Source organism: Antrostomus carolinensis, unplaced genomic scaffold, assembly GCF_000700745.2.
Source record: "Antrostomus carolinensis isolate BGI_N321 unplaced genomic scaffold, ASM70074v2 scaffold20943, whole genome shotgun sequence".
NCBI lineage: Eukaryota > Metazoa > Chordata > Aves > Caprimulgiformes > Caprimulgidae > Antrostomus > Antrostomus carolinensis.
Genome location: NW_010306127.1, coordinates 5,518 through 28,949, shown reverse-complemented (window position 1 = coordinate 28,949; position 23,432 = coordinate 5,518). Strand labels below are relative to the sequence as shown.

Sequence of the window (23,432 nt, the reverse complement as noted above, 5' to 3'; positions counted from 1 at the left end):
CCCAGTGCTGCCCAGTGACACCAGCACAAAATCCCCACGCTGTGTTTGCTGGACTAAAACATGGGAGCCAAGAAACGCTGGCACCCAGTTAATCTGCTCCCCACATTACTGGGGGGCTGCAGAAATGCCCAGCAGTGGAAGGACAAAAGCATCAGACCACTTGCCAGGGGAGCTGGGTCAGGAGTGTCCTGTTCCTGTGGGCTCTTGGCTTTCTGTCCAGCACCTGCAGCCCCAGTTTTTGCCACAGGGAAGGTGTGAGGTGTCCTACCAGGAATCACAGGCCACGGGAGTGAAGTCCAGTTTGTGCTTTGTCTGGAAAATCAGCGTCTTGGTCTGAAGCTCCAGGATGGAGAGTGGCTGGCGGGGAGTTGCGATGGCGAAGAGGGCAAGTGGGGACCTGTCCGATCCCTTCTGCTGCTGCCCAAGAAGGAACTTCAAGCGTCCGTAGAAATTCAAGGCCTTAGAGGGGATTAAAACACGTGGGTGTGAAGCAAACAGGGTGATGGGAACCAGCTGTGATCCCAGCTCTATGGGACATGCCAGGGCTGGAGGAGTGTCCTGGTGTGGGGTTATGTTACCAGAAATCCCGAGCAGTTATCCAGCAAGCAGCGGAAGCGGCAGGTGAAGCTTCTCTCCACGAAGGAGGGCTTCCCAGGGCTGGACCTGGTGCCACATCCAGCCAGCAGGTCACTGGGAAGGGCTGGAAACCAAAGGGAAAATGAAGCTTTCCAAGCTGTGCACCTTGAACTCATGGACTTGCAGACCTGCTCCTGGTGGAGAGGTTGCTGCTGAAGTGAACCCATGATCTTCAAAAAAGGGGTAAGACCTTGCCATGGGAAATTACCATTTCACCGTAGCTACTGGTCCCCACAAGCTCAGCTTGCCTCCCAGCCGAGAGCAAGGCAACAAGCCACCCACACTGAAATCATTCTGAATCATAAAATCACAGCATCACGTTGTGAGTTGGACCCACAAGGATGATGGAGTCCAACTCCTGTCACTGCACAGGACAATCCCAACATTCACACCATGTCCCTGCGGGCCTTGGCTATAGGATGCTCCTCAGCACAGGGTTGTGCTTGGTGGCTCTAAATGCCACCAGGAGGGTTTTGCAGCACTGGGTGGCCATGCAGAGGTGCCTGGCTGGTCCCCATGGGTCCCTGCTGAGGACTATCCCAGTACTCACCATCAGCAGCGTGCTGGGTGCTGCCAGACACCGGGATCCTGTGCAGCTGGTGGCGGAAGGCAGCTCTGTCATCTGCGTGGATCAGCTCATACACGCTCTGGTAGATGAGATCTGACTGGAATGACACAAGGGGAGAGGAAGGTCAACTCCTGCCCAGCCTGGCAGAGGTGTCTGGAGAAGGACATGGCAGGAGCCTTTCCTTCGTGGGCAACTCAAAGTGCAGTGATGGTGAAGAAACAGGAGAACACAACCAGCTTTGTGTGCAGCGTGGAGAACAAGGATCAGGAACTGCCTGCTTGTAGGGAGGGTGGCTCAGGAAGGAGGAGAAGGGAGCAGAGAGTGGGTCTGCCTGGGGAAATCATGGGAATGGCTTTGGGGTTTCAAGAAGCAATGGAAATGGCCATGCCCAAGGAACCCTGGCTGCTCAGGACTGTCAACATCACCCATTTCCCCAGTGTCCCCCAGCCACAGCGAAGCAGAGCTTTCCATCCCTTTGCTCACACCAGCAAGGTTGAGGTTCTCCTGGTGTCATCCAACCTTTCCACAGATGTTCCACACTGGTTTTGGCTCCTGATCCTTAACCATAATTCATGGGAAATGCTGAAACTCCAGCTCCCTCCCCTGCCACGGGAGCTCCTGCTCTATGGGAAGCTTTGCTCCTCATCCGTGGGGTGAACACCACAGGAGCAGCATTACCATGGCACACCTTAACTTCTGGTATCTTCTCAGGACCAAATCCAGACAAAGAGTCAGGAAGGCTGAGGCTTGTCAGAGGAGAATTTGTTTGTGGGGTACAAACTGCTGGTCTGCAACAGCAATTTTACTGTTTTAAAATATGTTTTTGTAAGTTTTGTTGTTGTTTTTTTTACTCCAAACCCATCCCAGTGCAAACTATCTTCCTTCAGCAGGCCACCAGGAAAACCAGACACGCTGAAAGGTTGGCCACACAGCAGAAACACCAGCAAGTCCTCACACCACCTGCATCTCAACATAGCCATGGCCCTTCTAGGCCTTCTTCTAAGGCCATGTCTTGGACCAGCCTTTCCCATCCTGGTCCTGCGTGTTGTGGTGGTCAACAATGACCCTGCCAAGCCCATGGGCAGCTCAGGTCACCAAATGCCATGTCCCTGCCTTCAAAAACATGCCAGAGCAGAGCCTCCTGCTCAACCAGACACGTAGGTATTTTGGGAAGATCACTCCCTGCCTCTGACAGCTGTTTTGATTTGGGGCATCAGCTCATGAGGATCCTTCTGCAGTGAGCTGGGAAATGGTGCAAAGAGAGGACAAAGGAGAAGACACATCCATCTCTGCAGGTGCAACCAGGAACCCATGCAACAAAATAGGTTTGGCAGCCTCATGGTCCTCCTGTTGACTCATTCCTTTGGCCAAAGGAGCTAGACCTCAGGGGAATTGGAGGTAACAGGGTGGATGTGGGGAGAGACCTGCTTTTCCTTGGCATCCCGTGTAACTCACGGTACATCAGGGCACTGGCCCTGCTCACCAACGAGATACCCTCAGCCCTCTGTAAGTGAGGACCTATGTGCCCAACAGCATGACACAAGACAAGCCTCACACCCCTCTTACACACAAAGGAATGACATCTTCTGCCCCTGCTCCGCTTCCATCTGTTTCTACTAAAGCCACAAGCACGCTCGTTGGCTTTCATAGCCCCCGAGGAACGTGACTCATTTGAAAAAGTACATCAAAAAACGACCCAAGGGATGGGATGGGAGAAGAAAAGAAAGTTCTGCCATGGCTATCAGCACCTCCTTCCCAGGTCTGCCCTGCACCCGTCTGCTGACAGTCAGGAAAAAAGTGGAACCCACCTGATGAAAGCCCAGGTAGTCCTGCACGGTAGGGGAGATGTAGAAGATGTAGCCATCTCCGGTCACGGCGATGACAAATCCATTGAGTGCCTGCAAGCATAAGTTGAGCCCAGAGTTACTCTCCCTAGCTCCAACCCAGCTGCTGAAAGATCAACTTCTCCAGGTGTTTCTTCAGCATTTACGGATGGGAAGGGACCTTCTTTGTCAATGAAGAACACACAAAAAAGGAGAGGAAAGCACCTTGTGACCACGTGCATGAGGCTTTCAACCTTGGTGAGCTGGGGAGGGGCTCCTCACTGTTAGCACGAGCAATGATCAGAGGTGGACTGACCAGCTTTTCTAGACCCACTGTTGAAGTCCTCTCACCATCTCCTGCATCAGGACAGACCAGGACAGGAGAAGTTTTGGGAGCACCTGGGGTTAGTCACCTCCTCTCCAGGTGCACCAGTTGTGTATAGCTATGCTCTTCTGGAGCTCTTCTGCTGGCAGACCTGATCTCCTCTGACAAACCTGCTTTTGAACCTCAACAAGCTTCAACAACAAGCACAGCAGGCAGTACAGAGGGAAGAAATCCCTTGAGCCCTGCAGGAGCTTGGTGACTGCAGGAGAAGCCAAGCTTCAGTTCAAACACAATGAAGCCTTCAGAGATGGTAACCAAGCTTCACTCAGTCACTGATCTGACACACTTGTCCACTCTTTCACTTTAAGGACGAGTGCCAAAGACACTTTGGGCCCTGCTCTTCACCCTCAGTTGTACAGTTAGAGGGTTACACAAGCCTGTTGCTGCATTTTTAAAGCTGCTGGAGAGTGTCCAGAGAAGGGACACAACATTGGGGAAGGGTTTAGAGGGGAAGGGTGTGAGGAGAGGCTGAAGGTGCTTGGTTTGTTGAGCCTGGAGAAGAGGAGACTGAGAGGAGATCTCCTGGGGGTCTAGAACTTCCTCCCAAGGGGCAGAGGAGGGGCAGGCGCTGATCTCTTCTCTCTGGCCACCAACGAATGCCAGGAGCAGAGGACATGGCAGGAAGATGTGGCAGGGGAGGGTGAGGTTGGCCATGAGGAAAAGGTTCTTCAGGCACCCAGAGGGTGGTGGAGCACTGGAACAGGCTCCCCAGGGAGGTGCTGATGGCACCAAGCCTGACAAGATTGCAGCAGCATTTGGCCAAGGCCCTGAGGGACATGGTGTGAATGTTGGGCTTGTCCTGTGCAGGGACAGGAGTTGGACTCCATCATCCTGGTGGCTCCAACTCACAACATGATTCTGTGATTTTATGATTCTCTATGCCTCATTCCCAGAATTCCTCCCCAAAACCTGCCTTTTAATCTTTAGCACCTGAGGACTACGGGGACATCACTGTCCCTCAGACTCTTGCTCTCAGCTCCAAAGGTGCATGATCAACTCATCACGAAGTACACGATGTAAGACCAAATTCAGTTGCTGCTGTCATTCAAAGATGGGAATGCATCTAAAACCAACACCCACCTTGAAAGCAAAAGAGGTGGAAAAATCTGGAAACTGAGGTCCCAGATTTGTGAAGGCCCTGACATCCCATCTGTGACGCCTGGCGTGGCACACCCTGGTCCATATAGGCGTGCAGATTGCTTGACACATCTTCAAGGAGGCAACAGCATCCTGTTCTCATCTGTCTCCCGTTACACAGAACCACAACCTCTTCTCACCTGATTTTGCTCTTGCTCCTGACAAACATCTCAGGAGGCCTCATTGAGATGTTTGTCAGGAACAAACCCTATTACCCCTCAAATATGTCCTGCTGTTCAACTGCCACTATGACACACCGTACAGGGAAAACTACTCTCCTCTTGTCAACGTTCTAGATGACAGAAGATAAGGTTTTAAACACCAAAAAAACACCAAATCTCTATTAAAAAAATATATATATCTTTGTGCTCATACCATCTGCCAGAGCCCCAGGAGGGAATGGATAGATGGACCCACAGGTTGACTTACACTCTATAACGACACACAGGTAGCCTGCAGCTAAAGCCAGACTCAACTGGTTGCTCCTTGCTTGAAAAAGACAATAGTCATGCCAAGTTAGAGAAACTATTCCAAAAATTCTGGGAGATCATGGCTGGGGGGAGGGAGCAGAGCTCATCCATCAAGTGAATACCCAGGAAAAGAAGCAAGATGAAGATCCAGGGGAGTCTGTGCTAGACAGTGATCCCTGCCTCACTCCTACTCATTTATTAGTGACAAAAAAAGGAGAGAAATTAGGAAAAGTGGAAGTTTGGGATTAATCAAGATGTGGCAGAAATCTCAGCAGGTCTCACAAGCATCAGGCCAGGACCTGTCACACATACAGACTCTGCCCTCGCTGTCCGACCCGGCCACGCTGAGCTGCCCCTAAGCAGGACCATGGGGATGTGTCCTTTGCTTGAGACCAGGCTGGAGAGATGGGTCCAGCTACCCAAGCTGCTCCTTTGGTTCTGCTCACCCTCTGCCCCCAAGCAAAGGGGAGGCAGGAGCAATCCGGTGACACAACTCATGAATTTGACAGGCATGAGTTGGGGCTGTTCAGCCTGGAGAAGAGAAGGCTCCGGGGAGATCTTCTAGTGGCCTCCCAGTACCTGAAGGGGCTACAAGAAAGCTGGGGAGGGACTTTGGCCAAGGGCAGGGAGTGACAGAACAAGGGGAAATGGGTTTAAACTGAAAGAGGGGAGGTTTAGATGAGATATTAGGAAGAAGTTCTTCACTGTGAGAGTGGTGAGACACTGGAACAGGTTGCCCAAGGAAGTTGTAGATGCCCCCTCCCTGGAAGTGTTGAAGGCCAGGTTGGATGAGGCTTTGAGCAACCTGGTCTAGTGGAAGGGGTCCCTGCTGCTGGCAGGGGGGTTGGGACTGGATGAGCTTTAAGGTCCCTTCCAACCCAGATCAGTCTGGGATTCTATGAATTTGCCCATTTACAGCCACGCTCCCAGGCTCGCACGGGCTGGTGGTTTTTAGTAACTTGGATTTTTGGAAAGGCTGCTGGATTGAGCACGTTGCCTGATGCTCTACAGATCCATCTTGCAGCAAGACCCATCGCTTTCCTTTGTCTGCTGCAGCCCCCCAAGGGGCCTTGAGTCAGAGTTTTCTGCAAATTACAGAATCTGATTAAAATGTTCTGGGGGGGGGGGGTGGGGAAAAAAAACCAAACACAGAACACCAGGCAGCTCAGCTGGGGGATTTCTGTCACATTAACACCTCATAAGCTTTCCAGATGCCTTCAATCAGCCACAGCTGCCAATGCTCTGGTGGCTCAACAAATTGCCATCACATGGCCCAGCTCAAACCTCTGGAGAGCACTTGGGAGCAATTCCATCATGGGACTGGGGCAACTATGGGCTCCCTTCTGGCTATCGTGTGATTCCAGCTCTTCCTCCATGACTATCACACTTGCAGAGAGCTGAGACTCCTTCTGGGAGTGAAGCCCACATGGGAGACTTCATGTGGTCCAAGTTTCATCACCAAAAGTCACACTGGGCTTCCAGGAGTCACCACATCAGCAAAATCCTCCATGGGGGTTTCTGCTGGGGCTCTGCTCACACCCACCTGCCTGCCCATCAGAAATGGTGTAAGGTTGTGCAGGAGCAGGGTTGAAGGCACCAAACTCAGACTTTAAGGAGAACCAAACATCTGCGTGCTGGTGTTTGGGGAGGTGGAAGAAGGGAAAAGAGGACTGAAGGCCCAGAAAGCACAGACACAGGTGACATCAGGAACGCAGCCATGGAAAGATTAAGGGTCTTCCCAGAGTTGCCCTGCAGCCCCACGGAGCAGCATGTTCTAATTTGATGTGCCTAGATGTTTAGTCATTAACCAGCCTTTCCATGTGACCTTTCCATCCCATTTCCTTCCAGCTTACATTTAGAGATCGCAGCCCAAACCAACAGCATTCTGGCCAGCTGATTCACCAGCTCCTTGTTCTCTGAAGTTCATTGAGAACTATTTCCTTAGACACACACTGGCCTTTCTACAAAGCAAAGCTCTCACTGTCCAGATCTTGTCCACCACTGTCTTCCAAGATCCATCTTCTCTTCTTTTCCCTTCCACACAACTTATAAACTGAACTTTTTACTCGTGTAACACCTCAGGTGGTGCAAACAGTTCCTGGAGGATGCGTTATCCTGCAGCTATCACCATTCTCCTCTTGGCATTTACTAGACTACAAGGAACCCACCACCCTGGAGACTCATCAAGGATCAATCCCTACACTGCTGGATGATACCTCTTGGGAGGGATGGATGAGTTTGTGCACGTTGGGTCCGTAAGCTAGAGTGAGTCCCAAGGAAAAACACCAGCTTTGTGCTTGGTGACAGCTAACTCCTGCAGCTACAGACACAGACATCACTTGATGCCTTCACCAGAAGGTCACAGCCCACCACCCTGAGCCCTGCTCTGTTCACAGCTGCAGTTTATGGTACAGCCCCAACAGAGCTGCTGCAGCACAACCAAAGGGGCAGCAAACTGCGGTGCAGGGGAGGAGGGAATGGTGGGGATGGGGACCCACCCCAGCCAGGCAGTGTCACTGGTCCCTGTCCCAAGGGCCTGCAGCAATCACAGGGAAGCAGCTCCTGGCAAGGCAGGGTCTCCTCTTGCTCCACAGATGGGACCCCATGCCCCACAGCTGCTGCAGGGCTCAACAGACAGGGAGCAGCCAGACAACGGGAGCCAAGGGACAATCCCACGTGACTGAGTGATGGCACCGTACCTGGAGCAGCAGTTCCCCCTCAGGAAACAGCTCCTTGTCAACCTGTGGGTCCATCTGTCCGTTCCCTCCTGGAGCTCTGGGCTGATCCAGCACACAGTCACCAACATCTGCAGCTGTAGGTGCGAGCGAGAGGGCAAGAAATTAACATGGAAAGGTGTCCTGGTGTGAGCTGGGCCAGAGCTGGTTCTGTTCAGCAGCTGGAACAGCGCTGGGGTTTGGGTTCAGCTGGGATTGGTTAGGAGAAGAACACTGAGAACACACCGATGTTTTCAGTTGTCACTCAAAGGACTTTGTGTTTTGCTGGATTTAAGGGCACGAGGAATATTGCCATGGATCAGCTCCATGGGCATTGGGCTCTGCCAAGGGGCTGTTCCATCTCCTGTCCCCCATGGGCAGGAGATCCATGAGGGGCTCTTCCTCTCTTGCTCTCTCTGGCTTTGGCTCGGGCTCTGGCTCTCCCGGGATTGCGGTTTCGGGTCGGGATTGTGGCTCCTGCGGGATCGTTCTCTGGGAACGGGCTGGGCTGGGTCAGTGGGTGGTGAGCAATGGCACTGGGGGTCACTCATTATTACTATTATTATTATCATTACTATTTCAATATCATTATTATTTTAAGTTTTATTTTATTTCCATAGTTAAATTGTTCTTCTCTCCCTCTACGAGTCTCCTTCCCCTTGCCCCCCAATTCTCTCCCCTCTCACCTGGCAGTGAGCGAGCAGCTGGGTTTGGCTGCCAGCCCAGTGCCGGCCCAGTGCTAGCCAAGGGAAACCACTATAAAGGGACAAGCCAGGAGCCTCTTCCTCCTCCTCCCCACCCCAGTGCTGCTCATGCCTGGCTGCACCACGCTACCAAATGCACGTGGACCGAGCTCAGAAGATGAGACTAGCAGGAGCTGGAGCACAGACCCTTTACAGAGCCATCCCCAACCTGCCCAATGCTTCCTCCATGAGATTAGTTCCCCTCCTTGGTCCCATTTCTGGAAAACCTCGCTTCTGCCAAGGTTAGAGGCAGAGATACAAAAGACAGAGGGGAGGTGAGTGTTTTTGGGCTGCCCAGGCTACGAAACACCACCCAACACAGCAAGAAGTCTTCAGGTTAGAGGCTGGTAAAGCTAGAGTTGGCTTCAAGTCACCCCATTGCCATAACATCTGCTTTCTTACCCTTCAGGGCTGAGAAAAGACAGGGACAAACCTTCCCAAGGCATCTGAGATGCCATCAAAGCACTCTTATTTTTTTTCTCCCTCCTCCCTTTGGCTGCACAGAAGCAGATCAGAGGGTTGGTGGCCATGGTGCTCCTGGTGAGACACCTGAGCAGCTCCTTGCTCCCACGACTCACTGCCATGACCTCCCCGGGCTGATTCCCTTGCTGCCTCATGCTTCCTCACTAGATGCCTTCAAGGTAACACCCGTGTGGGTGCAGCTGATGTGAAACCTCCTGCCCTAGTTGCAGGATCTTGAGCATCACAGGTTGTTGAGGGAACAGGAAGGAGGACAGCAGCTCCCGGGGACATCCCCAGTGCAGAACTTCATCTGCTGGGGAATTATCCTGGAAACACTCAGTTCAAACTCAGCTTCCAACCAAAGGACAATTTTCAAGGCTGGGGGTTTTTTTTGCCAACTTAACCAAAAAACCTGCAGAAAAACCTCAAAGCAGCCCCTGTGTAAGAACTGCCCCAGCTCTGCCACCACCACGATCTCCCACAGCATCCCGAGGTTGGGCAAGGCTCATGTGCTCTGTGTGCAGTCACCTTGGCAGAGCATCACCTCCTGCCCCATCTGAGGCATGAGTTTCTCCTGGATCCAAAGGGAAAAAGTCTTCCTAATTTGAGGGAGTGGTAGAAAACAAGGAAAAACCCCAAAACATCCCAAGTCTGACCACAGATTTAATTTTCTCCATGGTAGAAGGTCTCACCTCATCATTGAAAGCTTTGAAAGGTTTTTTGGTTTGTTTTGTTTTTCCCCCCAGTAGCACTGAGTTCACTCAGATCTATGTACCTGTGGAGCCTGAGTGACAACGAGCACCCACCCATGCAGGCTGTCAGCAACCAGGCACATGGTTAAAGATCATTAGCTGAAGATCTTACCTAAGGTGTAGAATCACAGTGGTTGGAAAAGACCTTTAAGATCACCAAGTCCAACCATAAACCCAACCCTGCCAATCCCACCTCTAACCCATGTCCCTGAGCACCTCGTCTGCGCGTCTGTTAAATCCCACCAGGGAAGGGGACTCCACCACCTCCCTGGGCAGCCCCTTCCAGTGCTCGGTGAAGAAATTTTTCCTCATATCCAATCTAAAGCTCCCCTGGTGCAAAGGGACACAGAGGAGCCACAATGTTCCAGTCACACAGGTTTAAATCACAGAAGCACAGCATGTTGTGAGTTGGAAGGGACCCACAAGGATGCTGGAGTCCAACTCCTGTCCCTGCACAGGACAAGCCCAACATTCACACCATGTCCCTCAGGGCCTTGGCCAAATGCTGCTGCAATCTTGTCAGGCTTGGTGCCATCAGCACCTCCCTGGGGAGCCTGTTCCAGTGCTCCACCACCCTCTGGGTGCCTGAAGAACCTTTTCCTCATGGCCAACCTCACCCTCCCCTGCCACATCTTCCTGCCATTCCCTCTGCTCCTGGCATTGGTTGGTGGCCAGAGAGAAGAGATCAGCGCCTGCCCCTCCTCTTCCCCTAAATAGAAGTAGAGAGGATGCTCTGAACCCCTTTAAAGCAGAATTCACTTTGATCTCTACTGCTGATGGAACTGGGCTGCTCCAACCTCCCCCAAACCTTGAGTGCTCCTTGGAGATGCTCAGGCAGCAGCTATATCTTCTGCAGAGACTGAGACCTCTGGGAAATGTTGGGAAAGATGAGGTTCAACACCAGGGAAGCAGTCACTGTGCTCAGCTGGCTCATCAGTCAAGGAAAGGCATGTCCCCAGGAGCTTCAAAAGGCAGGTTTGAGGCAGTGGCCAAGTGAAAAGCCTCCTCACACGATTGCCAAGCGATCCCCAAGGAAAAACATCCAAAGCCCATCTGGACCACGGGTATGGCTTCAATTTGCACGTGATGGAGTCAAATAGTTTCAAAATGAAACATCGATTCTCTCTTTTTTTTTTTTTTTTGCAATCTGATTTCTTTTGAAGGGCTGACTCCTCTCTAAAGCATTGAGATGAGGCAAGCTGGCAGGGAAAGTCACAAAGAGACCAAGTTCTTCCAAAGCAAAGCTCCAAAAGGGCAGAGAACATTTTGAGAGGATGAATGTAATGAGAGCACACGGTCTCCAGCTCTCTCCCAGTATCCACCAGCAGATGCAGCCTCACCAGGGCAGAGTAGAAAGAGAGGAGAACTTTCCTTGACCTACTGGTCACACTCTTCCTAATGCATCCCAGGAGGCCATTGGCCTTCTTGGCCACAAGGACACATTGTTGGCTCATGGTCAACCGGTCACCCACCAGCACTCCCATGTTTATACACCAGCTATAACATGCTCACAGTAAAAGAAATAACCACACGTAGAAGGACATTGTTGTGCCCAGCTCCTTCGGTGTCCTGCTGTGCACCTTGGAGAATTAATGGGAATTAATATAAAATTAAAAAGACCAGGACAAAAGTCATCTGTGGTTCCTAGACAAAGCCCAAGCATTTGCTGAAGCCACCTGGTGATCATTTCTACTTTCAAAGTGCTGGGATAGAAGCTATTGGTTTAAGACAGGATGAGGAAACCTGGCTTTGTCCTGAACCCATACACCAGCCAAAGCACTGGAGGAGACCTCCTGCTGCTGGTGTGATCTCCAAAGACTGGAAGGCTTTCACTCTAAAGGAAGCCAGGGGAGATGTCAGCCAGGATCAGTAACATTTTCAGCACTAATGACTCAGGATGTGTCCTGTACATCCTCAAGAGCATCCCTTTGGGTTGGCTTTCTTGCCTCTGCAAGGAGGTTTCCAAGCTCTGCAGTGTGAAGGAAAGACCTCAAGGATGAGAAAGAAAGAAAAAGGAGCAAAGCAATCTCATCTCTTCACTTTTTGCTCATCACATTCACAAATTAAACACAGTGATGCAGCCAGGGAAGCTGACACCCCCCTCACCCCCAGCATGGTTTGGTCACACAAATAAAAAATTATTGGTAAAAAAAAAATCCTTGAGCCCTGGGACAGGCTGCCCAGAGAGGGGGTGGAGTCTCCATCTCTGGAGATGTTCCAAACCCACCTGGACACTTTCCTGTGCCACCTGGTGTAGGTAACCTGCTTTGTCAGGGGGGTTGGACTGGATGATTTCCTGAGGTCCCTTCCAACCCCACCAGTGTGTGATGCTGTGAAAATCCCACAGTCAGTTCTGCTCTCATGGACTGAGATGGGTGGGAGATGACAGACTTCACCCATGGGAAGCATTTCTCTTTAAACAGACTCCAGAGATGCCAGAAGAAGATACCAGGAGCTCCCAGTTCTTCCAGCAACACCATGGCTTCACACACAACCTTTTTCCTCTTGGCCTCAATCCCAAATCTTGTCAAAATAGCAGCCAGCTTTGTCTCAGCTGTTCCACAAAGGCACCGTGCCAAGTAGAGCAGGCTCAGGCCATCCAAGGCAAACAAGCAACCACCAAAACCACGGATTATAAACCTCTTAGAAGAAGTCACCTGGTGTTTTCCTGAGGAGCAGAGAAGTGCCCAGGGGAGCGCTGGCAGCCCCAAAGCCCACGCCAACCTCTCCAACCTGCTGCTGTTCCAAACATTCCCACATGGTTCTTGCAGGATCTTGCTCAGGGAGGGATTTCAGCTTGACTTCTTCCACTGCATCAGTGACCCCAGGTCCAGACCCCTGCAGCTCTGGCCCATGGTAACAGCAAACAACATGGAAATTAATTTTTAAAGAAAAGAAAAAAAAAAACAAAGCTAATTTGCTGCTGACTGCAGTGAGATTACCTGGTGAGAGCTGCTGCCAGAGCACTGCACAGCAGCAGAGGTGGGAAGGGACCTGGTGAGATCTCCTAGACCAAGCCCCTGCTCAAGCAAGATCAGCCAGAGTGGATTTCCCAGGAGCATGAGCAGTTCCTGGCACAGATGCCAGATGGGGATCTTGGACCCAACCTTCCCAACTGCACCAGTGCAGGGACGGTGAATGTCTGAGACTGCTGGTGGGAACCACAGACCTGGGAGGATTCATCCTGCACTCTTCCATGGGCAGGTGAATGGAGACCCACCAGGAGTCCAGGTCCTGTGGTGGCAGGACCATGCCACCCAGCACATCCTCATGGGATCCATCTCTGCTGGAGCTCAAATGCTTGCTTGCAAACGGCAGGTCTAGGCCTTGCTGTGGAGCTAAGAGGTTGTCATCGTGGCTGAAAGGTGGCAGCCAGGACCACTTGGACCTGGCACAGATATGCTCTTGCTCATCACAGACTGAGCAGAAGATGCAATCATGCCTGTCTGGAGAGCCCTAGGTGCTCAGGGGAAAGGCTGCATCATGGAAGACCCCTAGGTTCATCCTAAAGATGTTGCAACCACAACATGGGCATAGTCCACAAATACATCCACATATATAAATGTCAGCTGTGACCTGCCTCCTCTTGGTGCACCAGCATGAAGAACAGCTCCTGAAGCTGGTCCCACCTGGGCAGCTCCTACCTGCAGCCTTAACTGCTTCTCTCCACCAAGCCAAAATGCCCAGTAACCTTGTAGGCATACCTCCAGGTCTCCTCTAGGTCGCAAGGTGCAGAGTGAAGCCTGCAAAGGAGACAGGCTTGCCACGTGTCACCTGGGTCACAGCCTCTGCAGGACACCATCCTGCCCTCCCTTATACTGGGCACCAGCCCAGACTGGGTGTTTGGTGGAGTTACAGAATCACAGGATGTTGGGGATTGGAAGGGACCTCAAAAGATCATCCAGTCCAATCCCCCTGCCAGAGCAGGAACCTCAATGAGATCACACAGGAAGGTGTCCAGGCGGGTCTTGAATGTCTCCAGAGATGGAGACTCCACACCCTCCCTGGGCAGCCTGTCCCAGGGCTCTGTCACCCTCACTGGAAAGAAGTTCCTTCTCAAGTTGAAGCAGAACCTCCTGTGTTCCAGCTCACACCCATTGCCCCTTGTCCTACCATTGGGCATCACTGAGAAGAGCCTGGCTCCATCCTCCTGACATTCGCCCTTTACATATTTATAAACATTAATGAGGTGACCCCTCAGTCTCCTCTTCTCCAAGCTAAAGAGCCCCAGCTCCCTCAGCCTTTCCTCAGCAGGGAGATGCTGGAGTTTTGGCAGGAGATGAAATAGAACAAGGACACATGTGTGGACCACACGTTCTCAAAAACAGATGTGTGGGAAATGGCATCTCCTGCCCCAGACTGACACTGGGTGGGGTGTGGGCTGGTGGGTTACAAGGAGCTACCCCACTTGTTATGAGCTGTTAGTCATGTCCAGCTTTGCCAACCTCCAGAGCATGGGCATGTACCAGGAGAGGGTCTTCCCCTGGTCCTCTCAGGTCACCACCTGGGTGATGTTGATCTAGGAAGAGGGCATGGCAGCACATTCCCTAAGCTCATCCTCTCCACCTGGCAGAGCATTTTAAGCCCCATTTTCTTGCTGCTCTCCATCCTTGGCAGAGCCACATCTGCAACCCAACACATCTGCTTCTTTTGTTAGGCCAACCCTAGGAACTGAACCCCAGCACAGATCTCCAGCTAGCTGGAGGTTTTCCAAGCCACTCAACACTAAACAAAACCATCCAAGCTTTCATGAGATCCCACTGGGTGCAGCAAGAGGAGCTCCCATCGCACCAGACAGAGCATCACAGCAGCCAGCAGCACTGCCAATGGAGACAAGATTTTCTCCTTGAGCACTTACTCTCAAAGAGACAGAGATCAGCAAAGTCACTCCAGATGTATCTGGGAGACCATCAGACATAGGTCCAAGTAGCAACCACTGTAAATGGGTTTGCAGAGGAGAAGCTCAGTGCAGGGCTGGTGATGAGGTTCAGCCATTTCTTATACAAGTGACAAAACCTTTGAGGCCGGTTTTGATAGCACCAGAGTTGTCATTGGGAGCTACCAGCACTCAAAGGCTGGATCTGATGAGCAAACCTTGGAAGAGGATAAGCCCTGAATCCCAGAATGGCCTCAATTGGAAAAGCCCTTTAAGCTCATCGAGTCCAACCATGAACCCAACACTGACAAGTCCCCGACTATCCCATGTCCCTCAGCACTGTGTCTACACCACTCTTCAATCCCTCCAGGGATGGGGACTCCACCACTGCCCTGGGCAACCCCTTCCAATGCCTCAGAACCCTTTCAGCAAAGAAATTCTTCCTCACATCCCATCTCAACTGCCCTGGCCACAACTGGAGCCCATTTCCTCTTGTCCTGTCCCTTGCTCCTTGGTTGAACAGACCCCCCCCCACCTCTCTCCACCCTCCTCCAAGGGACTTGCACAGAGCCACAAGGTCTCCCCTCAGCCTCCTTTTCTCCAGGCTCAACCCCCCCAGTTCCCTCAGCCACAAGGGAACTCAGCACACTTGTGCTCCAGACCCTTCCCCAGCTCCGTTCCCTTCTCTGGACACGCTCCAGCACCTCCATGTCCTTCTTGGACTCAGGGGCCCAACACTGAACCCAGCACTCCAGCTGCGGCCTCACCAGTGCCCAGTGCAGGGGGAAGAGAACTTCCCTGGTCCTACTGGCCACACTGGTGCTGATCCAGGCCAGGATGCCACTGGCCTTCTTGGCCACCTGGGCTCTCTGCTGGCTCATGTTCAGCCAGCTATCCATCAACGCCCCCAGGTCCTTCTCTGCCCAGCAGAACCTCCACCATGCCATGTTTTACCCATATAACCTTGGGCAAGATTGAAACTTTCCTGATGCTCAAAGCAGGCTCTGACCCTGGGAGCATGGAGGTGCTTCATCTTATTCAGGAGAAGAGTGAACCCAGGATTGCTCAGTTACTGCAGGTCCCCATCTGAGGTACAACCAATGGCACAGGGCAAGTTGTTCCCCTAGGTGTGTACCAGCCACAACCTGGTGACAAGGGTGTGCTGCAAAGAAAAGGAAGAGGAAATCTGGACTCCTGGGTCTCTTCCTCCTCCTGACTATGGGGAAGAGTCAGACCCAGGGGACACAACCACCACTACCCTGCTGGCACTTGGCACACGTCACCTGAGGGCCACCATGGCTTGAGACACACATCTGCCATATGCCAAGCTGGAGACAGCCCTGCCTTCAGCTTCACCAGCAGCGGTTTATGCGACCACCACGCTGCTCCTAGGAGAGCGAGGAGACCAATCCTGCCGACCTTCATCCTGTAGAAGAGTTTGGCTAAAATACGCTGAGGTTTTAGCAACCGATCTCAAAGTCCAGTCCCACCCAACCCCAGGGGAAAGGAGCAGTGGAGGAGTTGACAAGCATGGCCAATCCAGATGACTTCCCTGAACACCCAACTCCAAACTCACACGCCAAATTCCCTTTGTGGTTTTTTTTTTTGGTTTCCTTTTTTATTTGCCCAGGGAGGAGTGTGACAACAGGTAGGAGAGAGCCCTGCAGCATCTGCAGCGCTTGCACCAGGGGACAGACAAGTTACAGCAGATGTTTGTACACCCCAAAGGAGCTTTGGAGCTTTGAGAGCTTTCCTCTCAATGCCTGAAGCTTCTCATTTCCAGCAGACTACAAGTTTTTCTGGTTGGTTTTTTTTTTGTTAAAGCACGGACAGAAGAGAGAGAACAAAGTAGATTGAAAATGCTCCAGTGAGTCACTACCTTGCAACAGCATCTCCTGCTTTCAAAACAGCCTCATGCTCCAGAACCAGGTTCAAATCCCAAAAGCACTTTCTTTCAACTTTCAAAAATCAAATCCTTGTGAGTTTCCAGCTGTGATCCTGCTGATCCAACTGAAGACCTCAAGCATAAATCATGATAACCATGATCCTCCCCAGGAGGGAGAGGGGAGGATGCAGAAACTTCTGTGCATCTGCTGCTGACCCATGGTCTTGTGGCCTTGGCCATCGCCCTTGCTGTGCCCACTGACCAGCTCTTCCACACACCCTGAGGAAGGTGATGGTGAGCTAAAAATGTTTTGGAAGAGTAACACAGGGATATCCAGGAGGGGACATTGTTTCATGCCAGGCAGGAACAAGAAAGCCTGAGCTTTAGGAGCAAACTTGGTGGAGAGTTTGGCCACTGATTCCTTTTCTGCTTTGAGTTTGTTGATGGGTGTCCTGGTGTGAGCTGGGCCAGAGCTGGTTCTGTTCAGCAGCTGGAACAGCGCTGGGGTTTGGGTTCAGCTGGGATTGGTTAGGAGAAGAACACTGAGAACACACCGATGTTTTCAGTTGCTGCTGGAAGTCAAAGGACTTTGTGTTTTGCTGGTCTGCAAGTGCAAGGTCTAAGGGATGAGGAACATTGCAGTGGATCAGCTCCATGGGCATTGGGCTCTGCCAAGGGGCTGTTCCATCTCCTGTCCCCCATGGGCAGGAGATCCATGAGGGGCTCTTCCTCTCTTGCTCTCTCTGGCTTTCGCTCTGTTCTCTCGGGGCATCACCCTGAGCCCACTTGCAACTTCCTTTCTGAAAGCAGAGTTTGGATGCTGGGTGTAAAGCCAAGCCTGCAGACAGACTTAGAGACCAACCCAGAGCGTGGTTTCCTGAAGGACAACCAGTTCAGTTCTGTGATGCTGCAAAATTCACCTCAAGGTCACCAGGCTTTTAACATGAACCCCTCATGAATCCTGTTTGCTTTGTCCACCAGATAAAGCAACCTCACAGGAGTTACTGTGCAAACGTTGACAGTACGCACAAAAATCTGTGCAAGCCCAGCTCTGAACCCAACATGCAAACCAGGAGCTGGGGGCTGGTTCCCTCAGAGTGAGGGCCATGCTTGGGCTGAGATGCAAACTGGTGGAAACACCAGGAATTGGGCATTTTTTCCATAAGGAGTAGTCAACCCTAAAACCAGCATAAGATCAGCAAAAGATCTGTAGAGCTTGTCAGAAAACATTAACCATCCCTACTGAGCTTTCAGTCCATCCACAGAAGCTGGCACCATTTCTGGCCTGCTTAGAGGAGGTCTTGTATTTCTAAAATGGATGCTTCTCCACCAGCTGCTGCTTGTTCATGGCATCAGATGATTTGTGTTGACCTGGGCCACTGTCACAGGTGCCATGTGCATTTTTATGAGCCTGCTGGTTACTGCAGCCCCGTCAGAGGGGAGAGCTCCAGAAAAACCTGAAGTTCCTGGGAAGTTATCAACAAAACCCTCATGCAGATCCTACACAGGTGTCTGAAGCTGTCCAGGGAAGCCTATCTGCTGGTTTTCCTACTTCAGGTGGCCTTGCAGCAGGTCAAAATGGGATAACTCAACACCTTTGCCCAAGGGCTGCAGTCAGACAAGCTCAGCCCACACACAACCCTGGCATGGCCAAAGTGAGCTTCTGGACACCAGCACAAAGCTTGGCCAGTCCAACCCAGCCCAAACACCAGTGAAGGTTCACTGGTAACTCAAGTGGGTGTTGCACACTCTTGCAGGACAGTTTAACCCTCTCCATCTAGAGAGGAAGGTGTGTGGACTTTTCCACAACCACCACCCCCAAGAAGAAACCAGCTGAAGACCTATCACCTCTGTAGAGTCTTCCTGAGGTAGTTTCCAAACCAGTAAAAGCTGTATCAGGGGCAGCAGGGAGGAAACACCAGCTCATGCAGATAAGTTGGCGAGAACCAGAGGTTCAGAAGTTCAGAAGAAGCATTGTCCATCTCTCATCTCTTATCAATCTTGCCCCAAACATTTGAACTCAATTTTTTTTTTAGAAAAAAAGAAGCCAAGAAACCCACCAGCAGCAACAAAAAGCCCAAGCCAGTTTGGCTTCTCCCTGCTCCCCAGGAGCACTGTCACAGGGTAGGCTGCACAGGAGACATGACGAAGCAAGGAAGAAGAACTACCAGAAGGACACCAAATGCTGGGCAGCAGCTAATTCCTCCTGCCTTTCACAAACAATCAGCCTATCTCCTGCCCCAAAAGACTTGAATGTCTTCTCCAAAGACACGAAGCCAAGAGGAGGCAGAGCCTCAGGTGGCCTTTTTGGCACATGCTGCATTTCTTGCAAGAACCATCTCTAGCAGTACATGGGATTTTTAGTTTTAACCTGTGACCCAGCCCAGGCAGGTTGGATGTCCAGGGTCACCCACCAGCATCCACCTCCCCACCAGTTGGGTTATAACCACGTGCTTTGGCTCCACATAACCTCTATGAACTCTTTGCCTGGGAGAAAGGACAAGTGTCCAGACTCTACAGAAATGCTTGAAAAAATGAACTTTTTATCAATATGGCACCAACTAAAGCTGCCTGGAGAGAAGGTGATGGGCTTCAGCTGCTGGTGGAGAAAGACTGAGGCAGCAGAGGACAGGGATGTTCACCAGGTGACCATTCATGCAGGAGAGGAGCTTGCATGAAGCAGCAAGCAGACAACAGCAAAACTGAACCAGAAAGCGTGACACAGGGGCTGTCACCACCTCCCCCCGAAACGCCTGATGTGATCCACCACCAGCACGCTGCCCCGCCTTGCAGATGACATTGGGGCTTCATGAGGTAGAGCTCGAACCAAGGTCGACCTTGATGAATCGGTGGGATGATCTGAAGTCAAACAAGATGAACTTCAGGGCAGACGTGGGCAAAGCAAGAGGAGTGAGTCAGAAATGACAGGCACAGCGGCCAGATGGGAGTAATTGGCCTGGCAGAAGGTCTCCAAGGAGGGGCAAGGCTGCCACCAAACATGAACCTGTTCCATGATGATGGCTTTTCCAAAGCAGCTCTCACACTGGGAAGCACATGCTGAGAGCATCCAAGGGGAACTGCTCCTGCTCAGAGGTCTCAGCTGGAGGACTTGGCATAGGGGTCCCCTCCTGGGGACCAGCATCCCCAGCTGGAGAGGGACCTGGGAGAGCCCCAAGGGACTCTCCAGGAGCATGAAGCAAAAGCTAAAGGAGCCAAGTTTATTCAGTCCAGGGGAGGAGAAGACACAATAGGAGCCCCTAGAGGTGCAGATGGCTTCCTGCCCTCCATGTGTTCTGCCTTCACCAGGGTCCATCACCCATTGAAACCCAAGGCACTGGAGATGAAACATGCCCCTGTCCATACATCCTGACCCCTCTCCACGCCACACCACACACACGCCAATCCCTGCCTCCCCCAGCTGCAGGAGCCACCCCAGCCCTCAAGCACTGCTCCGTGATGTTGAAACAACCACTTTCCTAAGCAGGTTATGAAAGGAAGCCCTGGCAGACTGTCAGGCTTCACCTGGCAAGGTGCACGCTCAGTCCTACCTCGCCTTTGAGGAGCCCAACAGCACTCAAACTGCACCCAACGCTGTGCATGTAGCAACCACCCTTCTTCTTGTGCACAGGCAGCCAGCACAAGACACCTTCCCTCTGCACCAAGGTGCCTCTTCACACCCCCATCATGTCCTTTGGGGTCCTGCTCCAAGGAACGACCTCCTGGGACACAGCCTTTCTGACCCCAATACAGTAGCTGGTACCGGCACAGGCTCAGCAGCCTGTGATGCTTGGAAAGATGAGCTGGGGGGAACAGCTGACACTACAGGAGAGATCAGGCCAGCATCTGGGGCCAAACACCCAGCACCTCCAGAAGAATGAGGGTCCATCACTCTCACAGCCACACTGGGTGGTCCACCAGCCACCCTTGAGTCCTTTGCAGAGGCACCACGCTATGGTGATGCTCCAACACTGCCCCAAGGATGGGAGTTGAAGGAGCAAGAGGGAGGTGCTTTGGGTCCCACCTGAGAAACCAGCTCTGGTCAGAGAGATTCCACCATTGCAGCCTCCTGTGTGAGCTACAGCTTCAGGAGTAGAAGCTGAACCATCTGCAACTCCTGGCCAGTGTGCCCAGGAAGGCCAAGGGCATCCTGGCCTGGATCAGCACCAGTGTGGCCAGTAGGACCAGGGAAGTTCTCTTCCCCCTGCACTGGGCACTGGTGAGGCTGCAGCTGGAGTGCTGGGTTCAGTGTTGGGCCCCTGAGTCCAAGAAGGACATGGAGGTGCTGGAGCGTGTCCAGAGAAGGGAACGGAGCTGGGGAAGGGTCTGGAGCACAAGTGTGCTGAGTTCCCTTGTGGCTGAGGGAACTGGGGGTGTTGAGCCTGGAGAAAAGGAGGCTGAGGGGAGACCTTGTGGCTCTGTGCAAGTCCCTTGGAGGAGGGTGGAGAGAGGTGGGGGTGGGTCTGTTCAACCAAGGAACAAGGGACAGGACAAGAGGAAATGGGCTCCAGTTGTGGCCAGGGCAGTTGAGATGGGATGTGAGGAAGAATTTCTTTGCTGCAAGGGTTCTGAGGCATTGGAAGGGGTTGCCCAGGGCAGTGGTGGAGACCCCATCCCTGGAGGGATTGAAGAGTGGTGTAGACACAGTGCTGAGGGACATGGGTTAGTCGGGGACTGATCAGTGTCGGGGTTATTATTGGACTTTATGAGCTTAAAGGGCTTTTCCAATCCAGGCCAGTCTGGGATTCTGTGTGACGTGGGAGAAGCTCCTCAGCAGGGTATGGCATGAGTACATCAGAACAGGACTTCCCTGGACTATGGCTGGGGTGAGAGGGCAGCCAGCAGGTCTGTGCAGCCAGGGTGGCTGGGCTGGCCTCCTCTTGGCAGCATTTCTCTTGCTCATGAAGGCAGCACCACATCAGGTGATGTGCAGCACGTACAAAGGTTCCCTGCTCCTCAAACCCAAGGTCTGCAGAATAACCCTGGAGCCCTCAGCACAAGTATTTCCACCAGCAGTAATTATCTCAGATACATCAAAGGGGTGATCACAGCTGTGACCTGTGAGCAGGAGGATGGGAGCTACACACACATGAGGGAGGATGGGAGCTACACACACACATGAGGGCAGAAACACACCAAAAACTCCCTGGTGACAAGAGCAGAAGCAAAAAAAAAAGAGGCAGCAGAGTCCAGACACAACCCATTGAGTCCCATTGAACTGCTGCCCTGTACTGGTGTTATCTCTGCGGTGGCAGGGCTGCAGAGAGGCAAACACGAGGAGATGGGTTTTCCAGGCTCATCAGCTCAACCCTCCATCCTGCAAACATGAACTGGGATCTCTGGTTATGAGGCATCATCCTCAATCTCATAGAAACACTCATTAGAGAAGTCCATTAGACCCACCACAGCTGAGCCCAGCAGGGCCAGGGTGGCAAGTGCAGCAGTAAACCACCAACGTAGGAGATCTTCACCCCTCCAAGGAAGACAGAGGAGAAAAATAAGCTGATGAGATGCCAAACTGATCAAAGGCCTTAGGAGCAGCCTTGTCCAACCTGCCATCCTCACCAAACAGAGCAGCCTTGTGCAACACCTCCTACCTCTGCCTGCCCAGGAGACACACAGCAGCCCACAGATCCTGGGGATTGTTTAAATTTAATTATAAACTAATTAGATGGGGGACCCATGGCTGTTCAGCAAGTCACACGCTGTTTTACATATTGGTCCCTTGACCATGGGTTGGTGAGAGAGGGACACAGGAGGTGTTTTGGACATAAAGGAGGGGTGACATGGCTGCTAACAAGGAGATGGAGGAACTTTGCAAGAGGTCTCAGCTGCTGGGCAGGCACCTAAGCTGCTCCTCTCACAGAATCACAGACTGGTGGGGGCTGGAAGGGACCTCAGGAGATCATCCAGTCCAACCCCCCTGCCAAAGCAGGGTCCCTACACCAGGTTGCACAGGAAAGTGTCCAGGTGGGTTTGAACATCTCCAGAGAAGGAGACTCCACACCCTCTCTGGGCAGCCTGTCCCAGGGCTCTGGCACCCTCACAGGAAAGAAGTTTTTCCTTCAGCTTGTCTGGAACTCCTGGTGTCCCAGTTTGTGCCCATTGCCTCCTCTCCACCTACAGTGTCATTTCTCTGTCAGCCACTCCCTCCAAAAGTGATGGGGCCAAGGTCCTCTGCTCCCTGCACTGCCCCTGACCTCCCTCAGCCTTTCCTGAATTGCTCGCCTACCTGTTCTTCACCTCCACAACTCAGTTTCCAAGACCACCTAGGTGCTCTCACTTTCCCAAGGATGTTGTTTTTTTCAAGACACCAAGCACCCATAACTGACTGAAGAGCATTAGATTTGGGTGTGCAGCATCCAAAAATGAAGGAGACTCCTTCCAGAGGGGACATGGATAAAACCTGTCAGTAGATTTTTGGATAAAACCATGACAGCAAAAGGCCTGAAGGGTAGATGTCCCAGGAGCACAGCACCTCTCAACAACCACTGCCAACTCCTCCACATTTCTGGAGACATGGCATTGTCCTTCTCAGTTTTCCAGGACATTTTCAGGTCAGTACCTCAGCTAAAGATCCAACACTGATACATGGTTGGACATGATGATCTTTGAGGTCTTTTCCAACCTCAATGATTCTATATTAACAAACAAGGGGCTGATACAACTCATCATCATTCTACCTTCAGGAGACACAAGTCTCCATCCCAAACATGGCTCCGGGTGGGATGTGAGCCACACAATGGTGGGGATTGACCCCAGGAACTGTTTCACCCCTTGCAACATGGACACTCACCCATCAAGTAGCTCTTCACCTTCAGGTATCCAACAGCCAGGCGGAGGATGGAGAGTTTATCGAGCCTGGTGCGCACATCTTCGGGGAAGGGCAGGAGGCTGGTCAGCTTGTTCAGCTCCTGGTTGAGTCTGTCTCTATGCCTCTTGGAGGGGTTGGACTTCACACCCTCAGGGGGTGGTGGTTTGGGG

The 23,432-nt window shown here is 52.2% G+C and overlaps 1 protein-coding gene across 1 annotated transcript; it reads right to left on the bottom strand.

The window, feature by feature from the left end:
* Positions 1-268: 268 nt before the first annotated feature.
* LOC104522669 (aryl hydrocarbon receptor-like) lies at positions 269-23,432 on the bottom strand (the record flags this gene model as incomplete). The annotated part of the gene is made up of 6 exons (XM_010165027.1): positions 269-459; positions 579-686; positions 1,155-1,301; positions 3,013-3,102; positions 7,719-7,831; positions 23,245-23,432. Coding segments are annotated over 6 exons (837 nt in total), but the record flags the coding sequence as incomplete, so codon positions are not given.